This window comes from Meles meles, chromosome 21 (genome assembly GCF_922984935.1).
Source record: "Meles meles chromosome 21, mMelMel3.1 paternal haplotype, whole genome shotgun sequence".
NCBI classification, from domain to species: Eukaryota; Metazoa; Chordata; class Mammalia; order Carnivora; family Mustelidae; genus Meles; species Meles meles.
Window position 1 is genome coordinate 29,644,832 of NC_060086.1, and position 24,685 is coordinate 29,669,516.

Consider the following 24,685-nt stretch of genomic DNA (forward strand, 5'->3'; position numbering starts at 1 on the left):
GATTCAAATCCCAGCCAGTCTGACTCCAGGGCCCTTGCTCTTAACCATTTGTCCTGTCTGCCTTTATGATGTAGAGCCCTTAATTCCGAGCTCTGTGCTCTTTTCCACATAAGCTTCCAGGGGTCTTGCTGTGAACTTAAGTAGCAATATCTCAAATGAAATTGAGTCGGGACATCTGGGTGGCTCAGTTGGTTACGCATCTGACTCTTAATTTCAGCTCAGGTTATAATCTCAGGGTAGGGAGATGGAGCCTCACATCAGGCTCCGTGCTGGTCATGTAGCCTGCTTAAGATTCTCTTTCTCCCTCTGCCCCACCTGCTCGCACATGCATTCTCTCTCTTAAAAGAAAAGAAAATGGAATTTGAGTCTTCAGAAAGTTGCGAAGCCATCTGTCTCCTGTAGCTGACCCTGCTCCCACCTTTCAGCCCCATCTACACCCTGGGCCACAGGCCCTCAACTTAAGCATGACTTCCCTCCTAAGCCCCAGTGGGTCACCAGCCTCCCACTCGAAGCCACCGGACCACCAGTCCACATGGCTAGATGGCAGACATGCAGGCTGAGTTTCGCTACAGGTGGCATTGGCAAGGGCATGATGGATGGAGCTTGGGACATTTGCCATCAACATTTACAAAGAAGTTTTCCTGAATCTAAAAATTAACAACAGGACAAAGATTTATTCAATAAACGGAACAAATACCTAAGCTGTGCATACTTCCATACCACACCACGACTAGAACAGCAAGAGGAGGAGGGGAGCCCAAAGACCGAACGCTTCTGCAGACTGAACCCCACATTGACAAGTGCACTGCACAGCAGACAACAAGAGATTCTCTCTGGGGCAGTACAGAGTTAACACCCCTTCTGTTGTGGGAAGACCTCCTGAGAGCCAAGAGTTCTGTTACTTGACCTTTGTCCCAAATCCATCTTGCCCTTGACCCAGGCACAGTGAAGGATTGAGTTCCAGTGCTAAGATGTTGGGTCCTTGAAGAATGGAGAATTTGGGTGAAGAAGGAAGGTGTTAGTACTACTATTAGGTACTTGGAAGGCTTATATAGGGATTAAAAATGGGATTTGAGATCAGGGAAAACAATCCGATTTTATGTTCAGCAATTTAATAGCTCTATGACCTTGGACAAGTTCCTTACTTGGTCTGTAAAATAGGGGCAGTTTTTTGTTTTTTAAGATTTTCTTTATTTTTGAGAGAGAGCACGAGTGAGGGGAGGGACAGAGGGAGAAGCAGATCCCTGCTGACTCGGGGCTCAATCCCAGGAACCTGGGATCGTGTCCTGAGCCAAAGGCAGACACTTAAATTGAGCCACCCAGGCACCCAAAATAGGGGCAGTATTGGTACCGCCCTAGGGGTGGCTGATTAAATGACAGAGTGCATGTAAAAGACATGTAAAATGTTATTAACATTTACGGATTCCCTGACATATACTAGACACTTTCAAATACTTTCCACGTGTTTGCAACAACACTGTGAGGTTACTAACATCACAATCCCACTCTATTTTTTAAAAAGATTTATTTGAGAGAGAGTGGGAGGGAGGGGGGGTGTTGCACAGAGGGAGAGAGAGAATCTCCAGCCTTCTCTGTGCTGAGCACAGAGCTAGACACAGCGCTCAGTCTCACCACCCCTACGATCATGACTTGAGCCGAAACCAAGAGTCCAATCTTAACAGACAGCACCACCCAGGCGCCCCACAATCCCACTTTACAGTGAAGGACACCAAAGCACAGGGAAGTTAAATAACTTACCTAAAGTCACACACCAGTAACAGCATAAGGATTTGGTCCAGGTGATGTAATTCCAGAGCTCACACCCTAAACCCGTGCCTATCCTTGTATCCAGCCCATAGCAAGGACTCACTAATGAGAAACAACTTGATCATTCCCAACACCTATTATGGTGCCTATCACATGACAGATGCTCAATAAATGTTGAAGGACTGAATTACAGGATAGCCAACTGGAAACTTCTCAAGGAAACGAGGTACAGACCTAGTTCAAGTGGGAGTTGTAGATAAATGATTCAGGATTCAGCAGCATCAAGGGCTCATCCCAAGAAACTCAATACAGATAAAAATTGCAACCTCAGGGCGCCTGGGTGGCTCAGTCGGTTGGGTGACTGCCTTTGGCTGGGGTCATGATCTCAGGGTGCTGGGATGGAGTCCAGTGTAGGACTCCCTGCTCAGCAGGAAGTCTGCTTGTTCCTCTGTTTCTCCCCTTGCTTGTTTTCTCTCTCTCTCTCTGTCTCTCTCAAATAAATTAATTAAATTAAAAAATTGCACCCTCTGCTGTTCATTCAACTGCTTCTCTGCCCTCAGGATGCCACAGCCGGGTAATGGGAAAAGACCATCTCAAAGGGCTTAAGAAATCCATTACTGAGTTAACAATACTCATTTTCTCATTTGGAGATTAATGTCTGCAATCCTGTTTTGACAAGAATTTCACCAAGACATAAATACTCCATTTTTTTAAAATATTTTATTTATTTGACAGAAATCACAACTAGGCAGAGAGGCAGGCAGAGAGAGAGGAGGAAGCAGGCTCCCTGCGGAGCAGAGAGCCGGACGTGGGGCTCGATCCCAGGACCCTGGGATCATGACCTGAGCCGAAAGCAGAGGTTTTAACCCACTGAGCCACCCAGGCGCCCCTAAATACTCCATTTTTATTAGATGCAAACTTCTAAATAAAATTATACCTACCATTTCCTAAAGTGGGAATAGTGTTTAAACAGGACAATAAACCACAGCTGAGCAGGGAACCTGATGCAGGACTCAATCCCAGGACCCTGGGATCATGACCTGAGCCGAAGGCAGACGCTTATCCAACTAAGCCACCCAGGCATCCCAAAGAAGACAGTCTTTTTTTTTTTTTTTTTTAAGATTTTATTTATTTATTTGGCAGAGAGAGACACCGTGAGAGAGGGAACACAAGCAGGGGGAGTGGGAGAAGGAGAAGTAGGTTTGCCATAGAGCGGGGAGCCCAATGTGGGGCTCAATCCCAGGACCCTGGGATCAGGACCTGAGCCGAAGGCAGATGCTTAATGACTGAGCCACCCCGGTGCCCCAAGAAGACAGTCAAGTGGACTCCGTGCTGAGCACAGAACCCACCACAGAGCTCAATCTCACGACCTCCAGATCATGACCTGAGCTAAAACCAAGAGGTGAACACCCAACCAACAGAGCCACCCAGGCGCCCCTCCCTAGTGCAATATTCCGAGCTCCCTATTTGCATGTTCAGGTGGCTTTTATGGTAGGCATTTTGGGAAGAAGTACAGTACCCCTCATCCCTGGCAGATGCCTGAAGTCCTGGATGGTACCGAACCTTATATATACTATGAGTTTTCCTATTACACCTATGGTAAAGCTTACTTTAGAAATCAGACCCAGTAAGACAATAACAACAGTAACAATATACTGTAAAACAAGTTAGGTGAATGTAATCTCTCTCCAAACATTGTCCGGTAGCCCCCTTCTTCTCTTGATGCAAGGAGATAAAATGCCTGTGTGATGAGATCAAGCAAGGTGAGGGACTTAGGTGCTGTGACATAGCCTTAGGCTACCACTGACCTCCAGACGACTGGACCGAAGGAGAATCATCTGCTTCCTGGCTGCAGACCGTGGGTCATGGTAACTTGAAAAAGCAAAACCATGCATAAGATATTCTAGATCCTGGCTCACTAGTTCTCAGCCCCAGTTTTGCACAGAAACCATTCAGGGACCCTTAAAGAAAAAGTACAGGCCCCTGATTTGGTTGGTCTAGACTGGGGCCTGGGCCTGGCTATTGTTGATCAGTGGCTCCTGTGATTCTGAGTGCAGCCAGCAAGGAGGACCCTGATGCCTAATGGGGCCCTGAGAGGACTGGGAGCGTGGACCCCTGTTAGAAAGCTGAACTGTATTGACCCAAAATTCATATGCTGGGAATCCGAACCCAAAACCTCAAAATGTAACCATATTTGGATATATGGCCTTTAATTAGGTGACTAAGTTATATTAAAGCCATTAGGGTGGGACCTAATCCAATCTGCCCAGTGTCCATATAAGGAGAGGAAATTTGGACACATAAAGGTACATGCAAAAAAGAAAAAAAAGGCAAAAAGTAAAATGGGTACATGCAGAGGACAGAGCGAGAAGGTGCCCACCTGCAAGACCAGGAGGCATCAGAAGGAAACCAAAACTGTGGACACTGACAGGACCATGACCTTGGACTTCTCTGCCTCCAGGAATGTAGAAAAATAAATTTGTTGTTTAAGCCAGCATTTGGTTACGGCAGCCCCAGCAAGCCAACACAGTCCCTATCTCAAGCTTAAGGCTGTTCTCTTTTTTAATTTTTTAAAAAATTTTTCTTTATGTATTTGACAGACAGAGATCACAAGTAGGCTGAGAGGCAGGCAGAGAAGAGAGGGAAGCAGGCTCCCTCTGAGCAGAGAGCCGGATGCGGGGCTCGATCCCAGGACCCTGAGATCATGACCCGAGTTGAAGGCAGAGGCTTTAACCCATTTAGCCACCAAGGTGCCCCCTTTTTAAAAATTTTTTTAAAAGATTTTATTCATTTATTTGAGAGAGAAAGCATGAGAGGGAGGATGAGCAGAGGGAGAGGGAGAGGCAGACTCCTTGCTGAGCAGGGAGCCCAACATGGTGCTCAATCCCAGGACCCTAGGATCCGGGCCTGAGCTGAAGGCAGACACTTAACCAACTAAGCCACCCAGGCACCCCTCGAGTCCAAGTTTTAAAAGTATCCTTGCGGGGGCGCCTGGGTGGCTCAGTGGGTTAAAGCCTCTGCCTTTGGCTCAGGTCATGATCCCAGGGTCCTGGGATCGAGCCCCACATCGAGCCCCACATCGGGCTCTCTGCTCCGCAGGGAGCCCGCTTCCTCCTCTCTCTCTACCTGCCTCTCTGCCTAGTGTGATTTCTGTCAAATAAATAAAATATTTTAAAAAAAAATCCTTGCATCCAAATGTTTGTGATACCTACAGACTAGATCTTTCTCCTTTCCTGATACTTCCAGAAGTAGGATTTGACACAAGCCATGGAAGAAAACAGAGAAGCATTCCAGATATAAGCCCTTAGCATATGGTGAATAAGCAAAAATGCTATTTTCAGAGGGAGTTCATATTTTGGTGGAGAAGCCAAAGAAGCACAAAGCAGCATTAAGATGACGCAGAGGGGCAAAAAGTCACTTCAGACATCAATTCAGTGGGCTGCCTTCACTGACCTCACCAACAAGTTAAGTATCCTGTAGTCCCCTGGGCTTCTTCTTCACAGCACCTATCACAATCACAATTAGTTACTATTTATTAATTTCCTGTCTAAATTAATCTGCTAGGGACACCGGGGTGGCTCCGTTGGTTCAGCGTCTGCCTTAAGTTCAAGTTATGATCTCAGGGATTCTGTTTCTCTCTTTCCCTCTACCCCGCTCCCAACTCATGTTCTCTCTGCTCTCTCTCTCAAGTAAATAAATAATCTTTTTAAAAAATGAAATAAATTAATCTGCTAGGCAATAAGCACAGGAGGGTACCAACAGTGTCTTGAGTTGTTCACCATCTTGTTCACAACTACTTGGCATGTATTTGTTGAATGAATGAATAAACACAGCTAGCCACCACTAGCAGGCATAAAACCCCCCAAATTAACCAGCTGATGAAAGGAGTTAACAAATAAGTAAGTGAACGAAATGTGAATTGATGACTGAGCATTGACTAGACGCTTGTGTTTCAAACGCATGTTAAATGTTTTCAAAATTCAGTTCCAGTTACATTTCATGGTGGTGATTACTCAAGAAGGGACTTCTCACCTGAATAATTTGGTGATTTCTATCTTTCTGCTGGATGCTTCAGTTCTAAGTACAGTCACACGCCTTGTGAATCATTTAGCAAATCTGCAAAAGAAACTATATGTTGGGGCACCTGGCTGGCTTAGTCGGAAGAGTGTGCCACTCTTGATTTCAGGGTCATGCGTTCAAGCCCCATGCTGGGTGTAGAGATTACGTCAATAAATAAAAATTTATTATTTATTAAATAAAAATATTAAAAAGAATGCTATATATACATATGTGTGTACACACACATATATTCATTCCACACACACATATACATACATATGTTTCACACATCACCACTGGTAGCATGTTTGATTCAAAGTAAGACTTTGATGCTGACTCATGTAATCACCTCACAGGGGTAGAGTCCCAATCCACACCCACACCAACCCTAGATCAACCCCAAAGACTCATACTTGATATTCAATAAAGGTTTTAGATAAGATCTCTTGTTGTATTTCACCTTTGGGTAACATGGGGTGGGATATTTGTAGTTCAAAGTCATGAACAAATGTAGGTTCCCAAATTTAGAGGCCTCACATCCCTGATTGAGGATCCCATTTTTTATGCAGGCTGGACTATTTGTCTGAGCACTGGTTTCCAAACCTTTGCCAGGGCTGGGAGGAGAGATTTCTAAGGACCAATAATTCATATGCATATCTCTTAAAGACTGAATACATAATTCCCAGGTTCTCTCTTTCAGGTCTTTATGAATCAGTTTAAATGTTACAATAGTCTTTATTAAAAGCCCAAATATTTTATCTTGGAAAATCAGCAAACCCGGTATTAAAAAAAAAAACAGCAAGAAATGGCCAAATTTGCTTCAGTATATACAGTGTGTCCAGTTTCCCGTCCTGGTCCTGGCTAATGGTTTGAATTCCCCTCCTGAAGCTCAGAAAGGCCTGGGTGTCATGGAAGAAGTAGTTCCATCTTTGTCTTTTCATTTGATGGGTGTCTGACTGCCCCAACAAACATCACGCCTCTGGATTCTCTTCTTGAACTGATCGCCTTAATCGCAGGTCTAGGTTGGACAGAGAAAAGAGGAATGAGCACCGATGCACCACTGCCTCGTGTCTCCAAGGGAAAGACCAAATTCGAGGTCCCATGGCTTCTCACACCTCCTGCCTTCTCCTGTTAAGTTTCTGCAATTCTCCCCCTTGAACTCCCACCATTAGGTGCCATCAGTAAATGCTATCCCAAAAAAGATGGGTGGGTTTGTTTGTTTCCTCCCTAAAATTCATTCCCCTCTGGCCTTAACTCCTGACCTCCTTTGGGAAGTCATCCGTTCCTCATTCTCTGTCCCTAGGGTCTGTTTGGTTGTACCATCTCTACCTACAGATGTCCGATCTGGCCAATGAATCATCACATTTTCATGGCCACGGCAATTGGCTCATGGATGCACACATCACCCAGTCAGATCCAATGAAACACATTGAGAATTCTGGGTCTCTCCTTCTTTCCCACTAGACTTGAATCTGGGAAGGTACGAGAGGCTGATAAATTGTGAGCAAGAGCCTGTTCGAGAAAAAAGAGCTAACATGGAAAAAAACAGTATAGAAAGAAACCAGGTTCTGGTGACGTATTCTGAGTCTCAGCTTCTGGCCATGCTTCAGGCAAGAATTATTCTTGGGGGCACCTGGGTGGCTCAGTGGATTAAGCCGCTGCCTTCGGCTCAGGTCATGATCTCAGGGTCCTGGGATCGAGACCCGCATCGGGCTCTCTGCTCCGCAGGGAGCCTGCTTCCTCCTCTCTCTCTGCCTGCCTCTCTGCCTACTTATGATCTCTCTCTCTGTCAAATAAATAAAATAAAATCTTTAAAAAAAAAAAAAAGAATTATTCTTGGATTTTTGCTAAAGCCAGTTTGGGTCAGTTCTTTTAATTGAAAGGCTGATGCATGAGCAGCTCTGACCCTCTCTTATTTGGTTAAATTGGGTCTCCTTCAGGGCCAGTCTGGTTACTCACCATGAGCAGCATCATGTTCCCTGACATGCAAAGGGTCCGGTTTCTGAAAGGGAATAAAACAGGTGGCCTCATCACTGGAAGAGAATGCAGGCTCTGGTCCTGTTGCATAGCTGATGGGATCTGTGAGCCCCCGCCATTTCAAAATTAAGATGTGGCAGATGGAAACCAGGGCTCAGTCACAGACAAAGCAAACATATTTTGTTTGGTCTTTTAAGGGAAATTGATTCCATTAATTTATTCATTCATCTCTTAGATACTTACTGAGCATCTACAATATGCCAGGTAATATATCAGGGCCTGGGGCTCTAAGGGTACAGACAGCATCTCTGCCTGCATAGGATTTAGAGTCAGGCCTCTAGATGCTGTATCTTTACATCATGCTAATGGTATTAATTTGCACAGACAGTAAATGGCATAGCAGTCTCTTCCGACAAGATCCTAGCTTCCAAAAACCAGTGGCATTTGAATTAAAGCGGATTTACTGTTTATCCATATCTTCTGGGACACCAAGGAAGCTAACAAGGGTTTTGGACTTAGAGCAGGATTTCAAATACCTCTTATACCCTCTTGGTAAGCATAAAATTGGTAAAATCTTCTTAAGAGTATGATGTGGTAAAATCTATTAACATTAAAGGGCATGCCCTATGGCAAAAATACTCACGTAAAAATAGTTCAAAATGTTTCATTACATACTGTTTTTAGTATTAGAAACAAAAAACCTGGAAACAACCCAAATGCCCAAGTATGTACAGACTGAAATGATGTCAGAAATTTAGTATTAAGTGATGAGGGGTGAAGTTATGATACCAGGTGTACAGTATAGCCCCACTTTTCTAATAAATCAATAAATTTGTATATGTAGACGCATATACATGTATATTTAGAGATGCCTAGGGAAGAAGATCCGGAAGAGTAGGCACTGAACCATTATCACCGTGGGATGAGATTTCAAGGTACTTTCCCTCTCAGTGGAAATACTTCTGGATGACTGGATTATACAAGAGATGAACCCAAGCCCCATAAGGGACTTCATCAGGGTAACCCCAGCACCAAGAAAAAGGGGCAGCTTGGATAGGGTTAAACGGACATTATTTGTTAAATAAAAAATACAGAAATGTTTAAACATAGAAAGTGAAGTGCCCTTATGTTATCCTAGTTTCCTGATGCACATTTTACAAGGAGGCAAGTCTGTGTCATGAGCGAGGACTCCAAGGCGACCTCCCATCTCACCTCTACATCTCTCCTTTCCGGGATGAACGAGCTGGTGTTTGCTCTCTTCTCCACATCCTGCAGCTTGGTCAACTTTTCTATCAGGAACATTTTATCTTTGCCCTCCTGCCAAGAAGGAAAACAAAAACAAGAACAAAAATATGGAGGACGGTGTGAGGTTAAGAAGAAAATGATGGAAAGAAGGGTGATTTTTTTTTTTTTTTTTTTTGGCAGGTAGGGTTCCAGACACAGGATAGGACTGCCACCATGTTTTTTTTTTCCCCTTTCTCTCTTTTTTCTTTTCTTTAGATTTTATTTATTTGACAGACAGAGATCACAAGTAGGCAAAGAGGCAGGCAGAGGAGGGTGGGGGAAGCAGGATCCTTGCTGAGCAGAGAGCCGGATTCGGACCTTGATCCCAGGACCGTGGGATCATGACCTGAGCCGGAGGCAGAGGCTTTAACCCACTGAGCCACCCAGGTGCCCCCCTGGAACCAGTTCTTTGTGTAAATCTCTGTTAGCCTACCCAGGAGGGGGAAAGGTCTGCATTTTAACTCTGAATCCTTTGCATTTGGGTGTCTTGGTGACTGGATAGGAGACCTAGATACCCTGGGATCATGACCTGAGCCAAAGGCAGATGCTTAACATCTGAGCCACCCAGGCGCCCCCGCCTTTGTTTCTCATGAAACTTTCACCCACGAATTCGAGCATCTAACAGTTATCGTTATCATTTAGCATCTAACAGTTTTTGCTGTGGTATTTGCTTCATAATAATTTTTTAAGGTTTTATTTATTTATTTGACACACAGAGAGAGAGTACAAGCAGGGGAAGAGGGAGAAGCAGGCTCTCCACTAAGCAAGGAGCCCAGTGTAGGGCTCAAACCTAGGGCCCTCAGATCACAACCTGAGATGAAGGCAGATGCCCAACTGACTGAGCCACCCAGGAGCCCCTCATAATAATTTTTTATTTCCCTCATTCCTTCTACATTGATTCACTGGAATTCCTCAAGGAAGAGCTGTCCTTGGGAATTGGCATTTTAAACAAGTCTGCTAGCTGTCTTGGATACAGCCACCTGGTTTGGAAAGTGCTGGTCTCTAGCAGCCATTTCCATACTCTAGTGCCAATTAGAATTACCTGGAGAGCTTGCAAAAATGAAAACTCCTAGGATTTATCCAAACTTAACTCAGGGAGGCAAAGCTGCATGGTAGTTAAGAGTTAACTTTGGCCTTGTCCAATTCAAGTCCCACCACTTACTAGCCCTGAGACTTTCGGCAGGTCATTTTACTATGTAAGCCTTAGTTTCCTTAATTTAAAAATAGGGATTAAAGATGTGTATGCCCCAATGAGAGTAATAAAAATTAAATCAGAATTTTTGTTCCTTATTTAGCGCATGCCAGGCATCGTGTAAATGCTCAACAAATGTTATCTGTTGCCATTACTTATTGGAAGAGATCAGGGTAATAGGAATTTGCATTTTTAATAAGCATCCAAGAGTTTCAGTGAAGGTGATCATACTTTGAGAAGGATTGTTAGTGGGCCTATTTCCAGCCTCTTAGTCTGGGTTCTTTTGGAGACAATGAGCCTGTCTTTGTGGTCCACCCTCTGGGCCAGACTCCCAAGGATGCAGACCTGTGGAGATGCTTCTGGTGCCTCCCTGAAATGATGCCATCTAAATTCCTCCCCAGTTTACCTGGCACTACCTTACAACAGAAGGTTTTGGTTTTTTTTTTTGGTTTTTTTTTTTTAAAGATTTTATTTATTTATTTGACAGAGAGAGATCACAAGTAGATAGAGAGGCAGGCAGAGACAGAGAGAGAGAGGGAAGCAGGCTCCCCGCTGAGCAGAGAGCCCGATGCGGGACTCGATCCCAGGACCCTGAGATCATGACCTGAGCCGAAGGCAGCGGCTTAACCCACTGAGCCACCCAGGCGCCCCACAACAGAAGGTTTTAAAATCAAATCCCTCCCCTGTTAAAATCTTCTAAAGACTTGCCCAAAATATTCTACGTGCTGTATCAGAAAAATACAGGTGACATTTGTGGGAACAGGCAGGTGAAAGAGCATAATTAATCCATGCCCTTTCTTTATACCATATAAAGGACCAACCCAAGTGATCTGAAACCCCAAAGATTCAAGTAGATAGTACCCTGGGGAATCCTGCTTCTTTTCCATGTCCTTAGATGTAAGTGTTCATGTCATAATTATGTTGGTATTTAGAAGAAAAGGGAACCAGCCCAGCAGCCATGAGCAACCTTATTCCCAGACTGTGGTCTCTAAATACCATTTCACCAGGACTCCTTGAAAAAATTATTCATGTTCTGGGACATGTAATGAACAAGAAGAGCCTGAAACATCTTGTCCTTCCACAGAGCAAGTAACTCATCAGAGATTTCTAGGGTCATAAGGGGCACCTGGGTGGCTCAGCTGGTAGTGGCTACCTTTTTTTTTTTTTTTTTTTTTAAAGATTTTATTTAGTCATTTGACAGAGAGAGAGATCACAAGTAGAGAGGTAGGCAGAGAGAGAGAGAGAGAAGCAGGCTCCCTGCGGAGCAGAGAGCCCGATGCGGGGCTCGATCCCAGGACCCTGAGAACATGACCTGAGCCGAAGGCAGCGGCTTAATCCACTGAGCCACCCAGGCGCCCGGTAGTAGCTACCTTTGGCTTAGGTCATGATCGGAAGGTCCTGGGATTGAGCCCTGCGTGGGGCTCCCTGCTTCTTCCTCTCCCTCTGCAGCTAGTAAGTGGTGGGACTTGTGCTCTCTCTCTCTCTCTCTGTCAAGTAAACAAAAAGTAAAAAAAAAAAAAAAAAGACTTCTAGAGTTATGTCAAAAGAGCCTAGGAGCTAATTCAAAAGGATTTCCATTAGCAAAGGATGAGACTGTTTAAGCACAAATAAATTATTATAATTGAAAGATGCCCAAGTATACTTAAATCTATGAACTCATAAGGATAATTTTTAAATCCTCACTCGCCACATTTGGAGGTTGCTAGGTGTAGTGGGCCGAACAGTATCTCCCTTTTGAAAAGATATGTCCAAGTTATCCTGACCCCAGTATCTGTGACTATGGCCTTGTTTGGAAATGAGGTCTTTGCAGACGTAATTAAAGATTCTGAGATGAGATCCTTCTGAGATGAAGATGAACCCTAAATTCAATGACAAGTCCTTAGAAGAGAAGGAGAAACAGGAACACAAGGAAGAAGAACTTGCAAAGATGGAGGCAGAGAGAGCACTTAGGAAGCCCTGAGCAAACAAACAGCGAGGTGAGCCAGTGGTCCCCAAAAGAAGCTATAAGAACCATGGAACAGATTCTCTTTCACAGCATTGGAAGGTACCAACCCTGCTGACACCTTGATTTTGGACTTCTGGCATCAAGAACTGTGAGAGAATAAATTTGTTATTTTAAGCCATCAAGTTTGTGGTTATTTGCTATGGCAGGTCCAAGAAACTAATACAGGAGGGTACCAACCCATCATTTCAAAAACTGGTAAATAAAAGGGAAAACATACATCTATGTTGACTTTTCTCTATAAATTGTATTACAACATAATCAAATAGTTGGTGAGAAAAATTCCTTTTTTCATAGAGGAATTCTAGCTAATTAATGCAGAAGAATTCCTAGGAGTAGAGTACCACTATTTTGTCATTTCTAACAAAATCAGTAGGTCTTCTAGGCAATATTAATCAAAGGCTGCAAAATCCATCAGGTGAAAAGCAGATGGGGAGCCTTGCAATGGATGGGTCAGGCTAACGAAGCATGGACCCACTGATTGCTTTTAACATCACAAAAATAGACAACTGGACATTTTACATCTCAAGGTGACGCCATAAGCAGCTCCTGGCATCATCTCTGAAGTATTCTGGCTAAAACACTGAATCTGAATTTAATCAGGTTTTCAAATCTCACCAGCAGGGTACAGGAAATAAAAAGAAAAAAGAAACATGGTGAGCACCATGACAAGGTTGCAAATCCGATATATCCAGAATGTAACAACTAACACGAGACAAATGATCTGGTTTCATCAACAATAAATGGCAAGAGAAGAGAGGAGGTGTGAACAATTATAGATAAAAAGAAACAAGGGGCACATGGCTGGCTCAGGTCATGATCCCAAGATCCTGGGATAAAGCCCCACATTGGGCTCCCTGCTCAGTGGAGAGTCTACTTCTCCCTCTCCCTCTGCTGCTCTGCCTGCTTGTGTTCTCTCGATCTGTCAAATAAATAAATCGATCTCTCTCGATCTGTCAAATAAATAAATAAAAATCTAAAAAAGGAAAGAAAGAAGCAAGAAACATACCAACAAATGCTACCTATGGCACTTTCTCAGATCCTGATTTGAACAACCCTAGCGTAAAAAGACACTTCATAGAGGCTCAGATGGTTAAGCCTCTGCCTTTGGCTTACTTAGGTCATGATCTCCAGTTCTGGGATCGTGCCCCAAGTCGGGCTTCCAGCTCAATGGGGAGTCTGCTTCTCACTCTCTCTCTGCCTCTCCCCCTGTTTGTGCTTTCTCTATCTCTCTCTCTCAAGGTATCAATAAAATCTTTAAAAACAATTTAAAAAGAACACTTCAGAGGACAATCAGGAAAATTTGACCATTAATTGCAAATGAGATGACAGTAAGGAATTACTACCCTTTCTTTTTAGGTGTGATGATGGTATTGTGGTTATATTTTTTAAAAGCCTGTATCTCCATCGGGCTCCCTGCTCAGTGGGGAGCGTGCTTTTCCCTCTCTTCCAGGTTTCTGCTCTCTCTCACTATCTCTGTTTCTCTCTTGTAGATAAATAAACAAAATCTTTTTTAAAAAAGTCTATTTCTCTTAGGCACATATAAATTTTTACAGATAAAATGATATAAGTCTAGATTTGCTTTAAAATAATCCAGAGAGGGCGCCTGGGTGGCAGAGGCCAAAGAGCCTCTGCCTTCGGCTCAGGTCATGATCCCAGGGTCCTGGGATCGAGTCCCACATCCAGCTCTCTGCTCAGTGGGGAGCCCGCTTCCTCCTCTCTCTCTCTCTGCCTGCCTCTCTGCCTACTTGTGATCTCTGTCTGTCAAATAAATAAATAAAATCTTTAATAAAAAAAAAATTATCCAGAGAGGGCACCTGGGTGGCTCAATGGGTTAAACCTCTGCCTTCAGCTCAGGTCATGATCTCAGGGTCCTGGGATCCAGCCCCACATCAGGCTCTCTGCTCCTCGGGGAGCCTGCATCCCCCTCTCTCTCTGCCTGCCTCTCTGCCTACTTGTGATCTCTCTCTCCCTCTGTTGAATAAATAAATAAAATCTTTAAAAAAAATAAATTAACTAAATAAAATAAAATAATCCAGAGATGAGGAGCACTGGGTGTTATATGTAACAACAATAATAAAAAAATAAAATAATCCAGACATTTATGTGAGGGTTAATAAAATAAGAGTATCCAAATGTTGACAGTAGTTGGTACTGAGTGGTAGGCAAACGTGGGTTCAATAAACTATTCTATTCAGATTATGTCTGGAAGTTCCCCTTATAAAATGTAAAAAAAAAAAAAAAAGTGGGAGGAGGACAACAGAGGGACTAAGGGAACTTACATTAATAATCTGTTCATGGAGCAGTCTGATCATAATCTTCCTTCCCTCTGTGATCTGCCAGTAAAGGTAGGTGATGATTCTAGAAGAGAAGAAAAGAAAGAATGACAGACACTTTCGGCAATGTTTTGCAGGCCCCAAATTCCAAAAGGATGCAAAGAAACGGAGATATGTGCTTGCAGGTGGATTTTGGCCCTACAGATTTCCTGAAAAGTTGTATCTGGGTGAGTTACAGGTTAAATACATCAGAGCAATGGCTCTAGGGGTGCCTGGGTGGCTCAGTTGGTCAAGCATCTGCCTTCGGCTGGGTTCGGTCACGATCTCAGAGTCCTGGGATCAAGCCCCATGTTGGGCTTCCTCAGCACAGAGTCCGCTTCCCCTTCTCGCTCTGAGCCTGCCCCCACCCTGCTTGTGCTCTCTCTCAAGTAAATTAAAAAAAAAAAAAAAAAAAAAGAGCAACAGTTCTCAACCTGGCTGCACACAGAATCATGAGATATGGAAAAAAAATTCATTCCATGGCCTCTTTTCAGATCAATTAACTGAGCTTCTCTGGGCAGAGGGCCAGATGACAGTATTTTTAGAAATGACACATGATTCTCATGTGTAGCCAGTTTGTGAGTCCAGACATTGCTATTCCAACTTCAATGTGACGCAAATTTCCCGGGGAGCTTGTCAAAATGCAGATTCTGGGGTTCTGTAGGTCTGGGGTAGGGCCCAAGATTCTAGATCTCTAATAAGCTACCCAGTGAATTAGAAGTCAGATGCAACAAGGCCCTAGGAAAGCTCAGCACTTTAAAGAGGTCAGTGACAACCTAGTGTAGGGAAGGGAGGGCATGACCAGGAGCAAGGACACCCTGGTTCTAGCCCCTGTGTCACTCACAGGCTATGCAGCCCGGGACCTATCTCTGCAAGCCAGCCCATCTCTGTCTCATCACTTCCACCTATAAAACTGAGAGGCTGCTCTGTAAGCACCATCCATTGGTTCCACTAGCCTGTGCTTTTGAGTTTCATCTCTCTCAGGGAGGGGTTGCAGTCTCCAGCGCCATCACGACTAGGCTTCTAGATAGGGACTGCTATTAGCCAACCGACTGTTCCCGCAAGAAGATGACCCCAGCCTTGGCAGATCTGTTTTTTCACAAGAAGTCAGAAATCAATTGTTTTTATCTGCAGATGGAAGACCACTATCTAACAACTACTAACAACGCCCGACCCATTTCAATGTAATCAGAATCTCAGAAAGAATCACACACATAATTTTCCCAAGCAGTCTCAAATCCAAATTTTCATTTTGTATTCATGTTATTTCTTAAGAGGGGCCACAGCAGGCATTGCTTTCTTCATAAAACAGGCAAAAAAAGAAAAAAAAAGGAAAACCTAGGACAAGATGATAATAAGTAACTTTTTAAAAAATTCAAGGGCAAAGTCAGGAGCATTCAGAATGCTGAGCTACACTGTAGCTCTTTGCTTTCCCAGCAAACCTCCCCCAGACTACCCAGGGCAGAGTTAAGGGTATGTTTCCCCCTCCAGAGTCCCCAGGTGCTCCACTTACAACACAATGAGGGTGAGGATGAAAAAGAAATGCACACTTCCGATGAGATTCCGGTAGATCCAAACAACCCACAGGTAGCTGGGCCTTTTACTCAGGGTGTCGATCCAGCTGTAGATGGAGTTAATGAAGAACGGCAGACCTCGGAAGGGGCCACAGTCAGCGGAAGGTTTCAGTCTGGTAAAACAAGGGACAGAAAGACATCTCTAGCACCGGACTTGGATATAGCTTTTTCTAGAATCAAACTGGGCTCTGCCCCTGGAACCAGCAATTCTTAACTGCTGTACACATACCCTCCTTCTAAACGAAACCCTCTCCCTTAAGGCCTTAGCTAGTATGTTTTATACAAGTGACTTTTACTCCAAGGACCTGCTCCCAGACAGGCTTCTCACCAGATCAACTTGTCACCCATCCAAAGAGCAGACAGTGATATCCTGGCTTGAAAAAGTAAACTGGGTGATCAGATTCTTTTTCTGGGGAATTTGAACTAAGAAATATGAAGAGGGGACCCTGTGATTTGTGGAAGCTGAACCTGAATTGTGAATTATGAATTGTGAAGCTGGAGCTGAATTGTGGCAACAGTGGCCACATGTAGTCAGTTGTTATGAACCAACAGAAACTAGAGGGAAGCTAGGAACTGGTTAGAGAGAGAGAGAAAAGGGAGATGCAAAGACATCATTAAACTGAGGAGCCTGCCCTGAAGCCACTTGAGTTCCTTATGGTTCCAGTTCTGCTTACATCCTAAAAGTCAACTCCTCTGTTCTTTCATTCGTTCATTCATTCACTCATTCATTCATTCAATAAAAGTTTACTGCACCTGTATCAGGCACTGTGCTGGATATTAACCCTTGGGGATTCCATAGTAAACAAGACAAATGTGGACTGTGCCCTCTCAGGTTCACATTTTAGTAAGAAAGATGGACAACTAGGGATGCTTGGGTGGCTTAATCAGTTAAGCATCTGTCTTCAGCTCAGGTCATGATCCCAGATTCCTGGGATGGAGTCCCGCATCTGGCTGGTGGCTCAGTGGGGAGTCTGTTTCTCCCTCTCCCTCTGCCCCTCCCCCGATTCATGCACTCTCCCTCTCTCTTTCAAATACTCTCTCTCTCTCTGACAAATAAATGAATAGAATTTAAAAAAAATAAACTATGAAAAAAAAGAAAGATGACCAACTAATGAGTAATGACTAAACAAATGTTCAAAGGAAGGCATTTCTGACCATGAACGATGGAATGAAGAAAGGAAACTGCCCTGAGAGAGAGTAAGAGGTGGAACTGACATAGATAAGCAGGGTCACCTCTTGAAGATGACTTCTGAGCCGAGAAACAGAGGGTGGACAGAAGGCCACCAAGCAAAGGGAGTGCGGAGAACACCTCAAACAGAGGACTCCACCCTGTGTCAGGAGAGGCTCACAGGGTCCCAGGCATGGAGCAAGAGCCACGAGGATGAGGAAAGTGGAGCCAAAGTGGGTTGAGGTCAGAGAGCTAGGAGGGAACCAGCTCAAGCAGGGCATTTCGGTTCACTTGACTGAAGTCCTGTCCCTGTTCTGGGAAGCGGCTATACTTGGAGAAGTGAGGAAGCTGTGCCAAGTCACCTGCTGGGTGGTGACCAAACCAAGATCTCCTCCCTCCCTTGGTTGTTGTGTCTGCTGATTTCCAAGGGAACTTGGGCTAAACAATGTATCAAGCTTATTAAGCATGTCTTCTCACTCTCATGTTTTGACATCCAGGGTCTTATCCACCCTGGAGAGACAGCCCTTGGTCCAGAGCCCTTAGCCCACCCTCCATCTACTCAATCAGGCTCTCAGACTCAGGGTCACTATCCCCATGCCCTGATCACCCCAGGCCCAGGTACCAGACAGCTCCAGTCAGCCCCTATACCTCAAAGCCCACTGAAATTGTTCCAACTAGCCAATCCTAAACCTGCCTACCCTGCCTCGACCTTTCCTTCCCATGGAAACCACCATAAAGGCTCTTGCTCACATTTTCTCCTCACTCCCTCTGCAACCTGATCAACCCTGGGACTTCCACATGTGGCCCTCTGTGGTGTGGTATTCCCATCCCACCCCCACCCCCCACCGCCACTTCTCCTGCAGTCTGAGAATAACAAATCATCTTTTCAACAGCATTCACCTTCTGATCTGCTGGCCGCACCATACCTTAATCATAATAAGGCCAATATGTTAAAACACTCACCCACCCCATCTCTAAGACCTCACCACAAGGCTCCTCTCTCCTACCTCCAAATGGTGATGGCCAGGGTGCACAGGACCCCGGTGAAGGATGGGAAAAAGAGCAAGAAGATGAAGAACGTCATCATCTGGGAGGCTCGCCAGGCTTTGCTTGGAGGCTGGAAATTCATCATCAGGCTGATCTGGAGAGAGAGAAACAGCCACCTCCCATCTGCGGCCAGAGAAGCAGGCCAGAGGGACCCCCACCTGGGCACTGGCTTCCTGATACCCTTTTGAGCGCCAACCCCTATCATCCCCAATTCAATTTCAACCACCACAGGGTCACATGGGACTGAGAGAGGCTCACTGATTCCAACTTCAGACTGACTCACATTTTTTACGTAAAACATGATGAAAAGAGTAATCATCTGGATAAAGGGCAGCAGAGGGCAGAAGAAGGTTCCAATCCTATGAGGGAGAAAGAGTGTCAGAGGTTAGGGGGAGTCACATAGAGTGGGGAGTAGGGGAAGATACGGGGGTTTGGAGGGAAGGGAAAGAGGGTGTTATGGGCTGAACTGTGTTTCTCCAAAATGCATACGTTGGAGTCCTAACTCCAGTACCTCGGAATGTGATTATATGGTGGAAATAGGGTCTTTAAAGAGGTAATTAAGGTAAAATGAGGTCAGTAGGGTGGGCCCTAATGCAATCTGCCTAGTGTCCTTAAAAGAAGAGATTAGGACACAGATACACCCAGACAAACCATGTGAGGACACTGGGAGAAGGTGCCAACTACAGGCCAAGGACCGAGGTCTCAGAAGAAACTAACCCTATGAACACCTTGATCTTGGACCTCCAGCCTCCAGAATCGTGTTGCTTAAGCAACCCCTCCTGTGGTACTTTGTTTATGGCAGTCCTAACAAACGGGGGAGACTGCTCTGTCACGGCAAACCAGGAAAAGCCCCACCTTACCCAGGATCCTCACTTGTTCTCTTCCCAGCTTTGGGAAAGAGATTTTGCAGAAAGCACCACCCACATACCACCAAATGGCCTTCAGCAAGCCCTAACCTAGGTGTCCCAAATGGGGGACATGTCCCTCTCCTCCCTCCATGGCATTTAAGACAGTCTGAGGTCCTGCAGGGACAGTCATTAAATTGCACTGAATGGGGTGCCTGGGTGGCTCAGTTGGTTGAGCGACTGCCTTCGGCTCAGGTCATTATCCTGGAGTCCCAGGACTGAGTCCCACATCTGGCTCCCCGCTCAGTGGGGAGTATGCTTTTCCCTCTGACCTCTCCCCTCTCATGCTCCTTCTCTCTCCTTCTCTCTCTCTCACATAAATAAAATAAAATTAAATTTTAAACTACACATGAGAAGAGCATTCCCCCTCAATTCTCCCTAATGTTCCTAAGTGCCAAGAGAAGAAAATCACACTCTGTTGGCCCTAACACTTGCCCACTTCCCTTTTTTTCCCTGAAAGAAAGGGGGGAATGGGGGAGATTTAAACTAAGAGCCTTGGCAGATAACAACACCTAGCTAGAATTTAATGACTGTTTGCGTTGGCTTGGTTTTATTTTACTTTTTTAAAGTGACTGACACTTCTTTAAGTAATCTCTGCACCAGAAATGGGGCTCAAACTCATGACCCTGAGATCAAGGGTCGGATGCTCTACCAACTGAGCCAGACAGATGCCCTGGTTTGATTTACTTTTCAAGTTACTTGAAGTTTCTTTCAAATGACACTAATTTTCCATTTATGCTTGAAAAATAAAGGAGTCTTTAACAATGTAAGTAGGGGCACCTGGGTGGCTCAGTCGGTTAAGCATTTGCCTTCAGCTCAGGTCATGATCCCAGGATCCTGGGATCGAGCCCCACACCGGCTCCCTGTTTAGTGGGCAGTCGGCTTCTCCCTCTCCTGCTCCCCCTGCTTGTGCTCCCTCTCTTGCTGTCAAATAAACATACACCAAAAAATAGGCTGGTGTGCAAAAGCCTGAAGTTTGGGAAACACCTCACCTCACCTCTATCATCATCCCTAACATACACTCCCTTTCTGTTGTCTTCTTTTTTTAGAAAGAAAGAGAGTGAGCAAGGGAGGGTCAGAGAGAGAATGCCAAGCAGGCTCCACATCCAGCATGGAGCAGATGAGGGCTCGATCTCACAACCCTGAGATCATGACCTGAGCTGAAACCAAGAGCCGGATGTTCAACCGACTGAGCCACCCAGGCACCTTTCCGTTATCTTCTTTTATTTTAATTATTTAAATTCAATTAGCCAACATAGAGTACATCATTAGTTTTTGATGTAATAATGTTCAGTGATTCATTAGTTGCGTATAACACTCAGCGCTCATCAGATCACATGCCCACCTTAATGCCCATCACCCTCTTACCCCTTCCCTCCAACCCCCTCCTTTCCACAATCCTCAGTTTGTTTTCTGGAGTCTACAGTCTCTCATGGTTTGTCTCCCTCTCTGATTTCTTCCCATTCTGTTTTCCCTCCCTTCCCTATAATCCTCCATGCTATTCTTTACATTCCACGTATGAGTAAAACCATATGATAATTGTCTTTCTCTGACTGACTTTTTTCACTAAGTGAAATAGTTTCATCTTTCAAAGCTCATCAGCAAAGGCAATATTCTCCTAAAAGGCACAGAGGTTAAATCTATAATTGCCATGGAGAAAGGAAAAGATACATGTATTTTCAATTGTTCTTATTTACAATTTATTAACGCAAACCGTAAAGGCCCAGAAGTAATGATGGTCACCTCTGATTGTAACTTTTCCCCCACCTCATGGCTACTGGAACCTTCTTCAAGGGGTCAGTAGTATGAGGGCTTGGTTTCTAGGATTCAAAACCCCAACCCCCAAGCACTTGATAAATAGAAATATTTTGTTATTATCATATTAGCTGATTTATGAACATTCTTTATTTAAAAAATCTAAGAGTAACCATATGTGCCAGAAGGCCCAGCAATTCCACTTCTGGGTATATATAAGAACTGAAAGCAGGGTCTCAAAGAGACATGTGCATACCCATAACCATAGCAGCGTTATTCAGAGCAACCAAGAGGTAGAAGCAATCCAAAAGGCCATCCATGGATGGATGGATAAACAAAATGTGGGTATGTCCATACAATGGGATATTATTCAGTCTTACAAAGGAAAGAAGTGCTCTGTATAGAACCAAAGAACATTATGCTAAGTGAAACACGGGAGTCACAAAAAGAAAACTCTGCATGATTCCACTGACATAAAGTATCTAGAGTAGTCAGACTCATAGAGACTGAAAATAGAGTGCTGGCTGCAAGGGGCTGGGGAAGCAGGAGCTGGGGAGTTTTTGTTTAATGGGTAGGGAGTTTCAGCTTTGCAAGATGAAGAGAGTTCTGGAGATGTGTTGTACAGCTATGCAAATAGACGCGGCTCAAATGTACATTTAGAAATGGTTAAGATGCCATCACATGATGCATGTTCCTACCATGTTTTTTAGAAAGTGCTCATAGGGTAACGATAGCCAAAATATTCCCACTTACAAAATATTTCTGAGTTGGTCTGAAGATTTTCCAAACTTACCACACCAGAGTTTGTGCATAGATCAGTTCCAGGACATTCCTGGCAATGTCAAACTCTTGTAAGCCAGAACTTGTGATAAATTGCATCCCAATGAGTCTGTGAAAAAAATCTGAGTTTAGTACCCAAATCATCAACTCTCTCCTTCAAAAGATTCCCCACAATCAACAAAGCAGAGGCTCACCAGTTTGGAATAAAGTCATAAGTTCCCTTAAAAATGTTTGAAAGGGGGGTGCCTGGGTGGCTCAGTGGGTTAAAGCCTCTGCCTTCGGCTTAGGTCATGATCCTGGGGTCCTGGGATCGAGCAGGGAGCCTGCTTCCCCCTCTCTCTCTGCCTGCCTCTCTGCCTACTTGTGATTTCTGTCTGTCAAATAAATAAATAAAATCTTAAAATGTTTGAAAGGTTCCAAGTACAAGCATATTTTCAAAGAAATAATTGAAGGACTTGAGGGAAAATGGAATTAATACAATGCATTTGAATACAGGTACTGCTGAAGTGGTTTAAAACAATTTTAGATGGGTGCCTAGGTGGCTCAGGTTAAGCATCTGACTCTTTGATTTCAGCTCATGTAATAATCTCAGGGTTGGGGATGCCTGGTGGCTCAGTTGTTAAGTGTGTGCCTTTTGCTCAGGTCATGATCTCGGGATCCTGGGATAAAGCCCTGTATTAGGCTCCCTGTTCCTTTTTCCCACTCCCCCGTTTGCCTTCGGTCTCTCACTGCATCTCTGTCAAATAAAATCATAAATATTAAATAAACAAATAAAATTGCCATAAAAAAAAACAAAACCAGAACAAAACAAAAAAATCTCCTCACCTTTACATCCAGACCCTGGACACAAGCTATAATAAAAGTGAGGTTGGGCAGACTGAGTGAGGAGGCTGGGCATGCAAGCTACCCACTGAGGAAAGAATCTTTACGTCATGCCATCTTATCATGAGGGCAGCTCACAGAAACCTGTACGTGTCTATAAGGAATGAGATGCTCAGCGTATTACTGACAAATAAATGAATAAATCAATAAAAGAGGCTACACATGGGCCAATGAGAACACTGCCTCAATTCTGTATACCTGGTTTCTAAAATAACAATTAGCACATCAATCAAATCCAACTAAATGAGGCATGACACAAGTCTAGATGTACTGTCAGGGAGAGATGCCACAGCAGAGTCTTAAGATTACTTAGAGCAAACACCACAATGATTTGCAGTGTGACCCCATTTTTGTCTTTGAAATTATATAACACACACACACACACACACACACACACACACAGTAGTATGTGCATAGAAAAATCTGGAAGGATATACACTAGAATGAAAATTATCTATAGTGGAAAGTTCTCAAACGACTTTCAGTTTCTGTGTTTTATTTCTAGCCTTTTTTTTTTTTTTTCCAAGAGAAGGTTATAAAGGGCTAGCTGAACCAAATGAACCTGAACAACAGGGCTGTCAGGTAAAACTGAAATATCGGTTAATTCAGAAGAAAGCAGTATCCCAAAGAACCAAAGGCAGACTTATAACAGTACACAATAAAAAGTACACAAGGGACACCTATGTACTAAGTATATAAGCATAAAAGATACCCATCCTTCCTGCTCAGCCAAGACAACGGCTTTGGTTCCAACATCAGGTATTAATTACTCAAGGCTGACAAATATTTTACCTCCTCAAGAACTCGCCCAGGAAGGAATCAGCTAAAGAGAACACAAAATCCATCAGAAGGAGTCGGTAGATTTCCTGGCCAATGAGGGTTTCCCAACACTGAAAGGCAAACAAGAGTCAGGAGATGGGAAGAGGCTGTTTTGCTTCCTGCTCAATTCCCATCTGCTCCTGGCACTCTGCACTCATTAGGACATGACATTCATTAGGACTAGGTCAGTTTGACTGAGACCTTGCATACCCAGAAAAGCAGACCCACCCTGGGCACAGATGCAACATTCATTTGTTGAGTTTGTTTTCAAGGGTGTTTATTCCCTGTCTGTGCCCCTTCTCCCCCCAGTAATTCTGGCCCCCCACATGTACCCCAAACTTTCCCTTCTCACTATCTCTCCTCTTAAAACTTTTCATCCCTGTCCTATGCTCTTTGGATCCCATTTTTCAGCCAGGGAGAGCAGAAGGCATCAATGGCAATAAGGCCTTCACCCTTTTATTAACCTTAAGAAAATCCATTAATATCCGCTTGACGAAGAAAGTGGCCGAGGGGTTTAGGAGGCTAGCACAAATTGGAAGGCTGACTTATTCAGTTCATGGAACTGGTGGTCAATTATTTCTGCAGGAAGTCAGTTCTATGAGCTGATGGACTGGGAGATTTTAGATTTGGCCAAACAAGGAGAGGGTGGTTTTCACTGTACAGCCCAAGGATGGATGGATGGGTAGATGGGTAAATGGGCAGATGAATGGAAGGATAATATGATATCTACTCTAAGATCATGAATAGAAATTCTGAGAAACCAGAGAAATTCACTTCCTCGCTGGTGGTCAAAGGGTTAAGAAACCAAATTCAAGGCAGAGCAGCGTAGAAATCTCACCTCTTCACCAGCCTGGGCCACAATGTTGAGCCAATAGTAACAAAGAATTCCAATGATCGATATTTTCAGAAAGATGTTTCTAAATAACAGAAGAGAAAACAACTACCATTACCTTCCATGACAGTCATTAGAATTGTTTGCCGATATTTCCCTTTGGTCCCGTGGTAGGACTGAAATTTCTGCTCCCCTCTGGTTTGAGTGGGTCCATAGGGCTAGTTCTGGCAAATGAGTTGTGAGCAGAAGTGATGTGTGTCCCTTTGTGTCACTTCAAGGCTGGAGCATTAAATGCCAATGAGATTCTAGAGCTCACTGTCTTCCCTC

The 24,685-nt window shown here is 44.2% G+C and overlaps 1 protein-coding gene across 6 annotated transcripts in view; it reads right to left on the reverse strand.

Moving 5' to 3' along the window:
- Positions 1 to 6,256: 6,256 nt before the first annotated feature.
- Positions 6,257 to 24,685, reverse strand: part of TMC5 (transmembrane channel like 5) — a 71,562-nt gene continuing 53,133 nt past the window's right edge. For all 6 annotated transcript variants that reach the window (XM_045993715.1, XM_045993714.1, XM_045993710.1 and 3 more), the window contains exons 12-21: positions 24,365 to 24,443; positions 23,500 to 23,597; positions 21,839 to 21,934; positions 18,669 to 18,744; positions 18,346 to 18,479; positions 16,110 to 16,283; positions 14,564 to 14,642; positions 9,016 to 9,120; positions 7,786 to 7,828; positions 6,257 to 6,844 (exon numbers count right to left, since the gene is read on the reverse strand). In XM_045993715.1, the coding sequence (XP_045849671.1) occupies positions 6,798 to 6,844; positions 7,786 to 7,828; positions 9,016 to 9,120; positions 14,564 to 14,642; positions 16,110 to 16,283; positions 18,346 to 18,479; positions 18,669 to 18,744; positions 21,839 to 21,934; positions 23,500 to 23,597; positions 24,365 to 24,443 (931 nt within the window). In that variant the 3' untranslated portion in view covers positions 6,257 to 6,797. The remainder of the gene's footprint in view (positions 6,845 to 7,785; positions 7,829 to 9,015; positions 9,121 to 14,563; positions 14,643 to 16,109; positions 16,284 to 18,345; positions 18,480 to 18,668; positions 18,745 to 21,838; positions 21,935 to 23,499; positions 23,598 to 24,364; positions 24,444 to 24,685) is intronic.